This window comes from Octopus bimaculoides, chromosome 22 (genome assembly GCF_001194135.2).
Source record: "Octopus bimaculoides isolate UCB-OBI-ISO-001 chromosome 22, ASM119413v2, whole genome shotgun sequence".
Taxonomy (NCBI): domain Eukaryota; kingdom Metazoa; phylum Mollusca; class Cephalopoda; order Octopoda; family Octopodidae; genus Octopus; species Octopus bimaculoides.
The window spans coordinates 22520138-22523044 of NC_069002.1; the positions used below are offsets into that span (position 1 = coordinate 22520138).

General features: G+C 40.6%; 1 protein-coding gene across 6 annotated transcripts in view; it reads right to left on the bottom strand.

The window, feature by feature from the left end:
* LOC106875112 (secretory carrier-associated membrane protein 1) overlaps positions 1 to 2907 on the bottom strand; it is a 124950-nt gene that overhangs the window by 68979 nt on the left and 53064 nt on the right. For 5 of the 6 annotated variants that reach the window (XM_052975702.1, XM_052975703.1, XM_052975700.1 and 2 more), the window contains exon 2: positions 2368 to 2454. The exons of the other annotated variant lie outside the window; for it this stretch is intronic. In XM_052975702.1, coding sequence (XP_052831662.1) covers positions 2368 to 2454 — 87 coding nt within the window. The remainder of the gene's footprint in view (positions 1 to 2367; positions 2455 to 2907) is intronic. 6 annotated transcript variants of the gene reach the window in all.

The window sequence follows — 2907 nt, forward strand, 5'->3', positions numbered from 1 at the left end:
TGTACGAACAGCCATGCTACATGGCAGTGAAACATGGGCCGTGACTGCTGAGGACATGCGTAAGCTTGCAAGGAATGAAGCCAGTATTCTCCGATGGATGAGTAATGTCAGTGTGCATACCCGACAGTGTAAGTATCTTGAGAGAAAAGTTGAACATAAGAAGCATCAGTTGTGGTGTGCAAGAGAGACAATTGCGCTGGTATGGACACTTGGCGAGAATGGATGAGGATAGCTGCGTGAAAAAGTGCCACACCCTAGCGGTTGAGGGAACCCATGGCCTTGGAAGACCTGGGATGAGGTGGTGAAGCACGACCTCTGAACATTAAGCCTCACCGAGACAATGACTTCTGACCGTGACCTTTGGAAATATGCTGTGCATGAGAGGACCCATCAAGCCAAGTGAGACCGAAATCCAAGGCCTATGCTAGGGATGTAGCCAGCCCACTTACGCGTAACATTCCTTCATTGGACACTAAACTCCGCTTGCGAAGACATGGTGAGGCAAGTGAAATCGAAATCAAACTAAATTTGTAGGAACACTAAACTCCGCTTGCGAAGACCTGTTGTGGCAAGCGAAAGCGAAATCGTGATGGCACCTGTACCAGTGGAGCACTAAGAGCACCGTCCGAGCGCGATCGTTGCCAGAGCAGCTGTCTGGCTTCCGTGCCGGTGGCACGTAAATAGCACCATTTGAGCGTAATCATTGCCAGTGCCGATGGACTGGCCCCTATGCAGGTGACACATAAAATACACCATTTTGAACGTGGCCGTTGATCGTTACAAACGTCGCCTCCCTGGCACTTGTGCCAGTGGCACGTGAAAAGACATTCAAGCGAGATCGTTGCCAGTGCCAATGGACTGGCTCCTGTACAGGTGGCACGTAAAATACACCATTTCAAGCGTGGCCGTCGCCAGTACCGCCTGACTGGCCCTCGTGCCGGTGGCACATGAAAGCACCCACTACACTCTCGGAGTGGTTGGCATTAGGAAGGGCATCCAGCTGTAGAAACTCTGCCAAATCAGATTGGAGCCTGGTGTCGCCTCCTGGTCCACCAGTCCTCAGTCAAATCGTCCAACCCATGCTAGCATGGAAAGCGGACGATAAACGACGATGATGTATATGAAACCCTATTTGCTGACAATAACTCATTGAGTACTGAATTCATATTGAATATTTAGAATGAAAACCATCATTTATCAATCTCAGGAAGTAAACAACAGTAATCCACTCAAATTCTCCCCAACAAACCTGAGTCAATTATCCTCTCTCTCGACATATGCATGGGGTTGAGGAGAGATCAATCACTTCAAATTAACACCCATTACACCCATTAACACTTTCCCTGTCCAAAGTATTTCCATAAGTTTTTCATTAAGCATCCATGCTTGCTTTCAGATATTTAGTCAGCCCGTGTTTCATATCTTCTGAGTGATATAAAGCTTTCCTTTCATAAATCACAAGTTACTCTGGTAGTTGAAAACAAATTGGGCATATGTATCAGATATGATGCATAGAAGCCAGAGAAATATGATTTGTATATCACATGTGATATGCAGGACAGGCAAAAGTTTTGAGTATGAAACACATTTCTGTAAGGCCTAAACCACAAGATGAATTTACTCTAATGACATCATTGTTAAAATAATTGAGCCAGAGAATAACTAAAATCAAATAACTTAATTAAAAGCAGCAGTAATTTCTCTCATGAAATGGCAAAAAAAAAAAAATAGAGAAAGAAAGAAAGAATGGCATTCTTTAAAAAGATGAACAAATGTCAACTTGATAAACAATTATTATAATAAATAATAGAGTAATTTCTGGGGCAAACACACATGCAGGAGAACATTATAATTCAACACTGAACATAGACAGAAAAATAAAAGAAAGCGAACATACAAACAAAAGTAGGCATTCTCAACAAATAACTTGAAACATTATTTGTATAATTATTATCAAATTACATAAAAATACAGAACAATGTGAATATACTCAAAACAGTGCAAAAACAAAGGTAAAAAAATGAAATAAAAATTATTGTAAATTAAAATAAAAATATTTCAAATCAAAATGAAATTCCCCATTGAAAGATTTTAATGTTTTTTTCCCTTCTGTTTTAAATAATTTAAAAAAAAAAAAAATTAAAAAAAACTCCAGATAAAAGAGTTATTCAGTGATCTCTTTAAGCTAGATAGTTAGGCAATAGTGGTAATAATAATAATTAACTGGTGCATCAACTAAGAGCCAGTGATATTAGTTTTTAGTAGGTTGTTGTTAGAAGAGTAAAGTGAGCAACTGAATGACCAGCCAAACCAATGCTATTAACGTGTGTGCGTGTGTGTAGGAGTTTTAACGAGGAGCAAGTTTACCGGCTGGGTGTTGTTCTTATCAGCGAAAGGGTTGAAATCATCCAAAGTGCCTTGGGTGCCACTGGTTGCCTGTCTGACGGAGGGATCCTGGAAACAGATAAACAGTCGCGTCAAGTAATGGAATCACCATGCATCCTTGCATCAGTGGAGGGCAGATATTAGCTGAAGATGGTGGAATAGAGAGATACAGACATGTGCATGGAAGAAAAGGAGAGAGAGGAACAAGTAAAGGGCAGAGTAAAAGAGAGACTGGATCTGGGAGCGGGTGAATGAGAGAGAGAGATCAGTTGAATCAAATGTTATTGTAGAAATGAAATGTGGCTTTCGAAAACAGAAGTAAATATAACCTAAAGTAAACTCTGTGAAGAGAGTGTGTATATATACATTTAAAATCTAAGATAGGGAAAGAGAGAGAGAGAGAGAGAGAGATGAAGTGAACCTAACTGAAATGGTTCTTTCCAACCTCAGTAACAAAAGTTTCCATTCCAACTTCCTATTCTAAGTGCAGTGACCCTAACCCTAACCCTAACCCTAACCCTA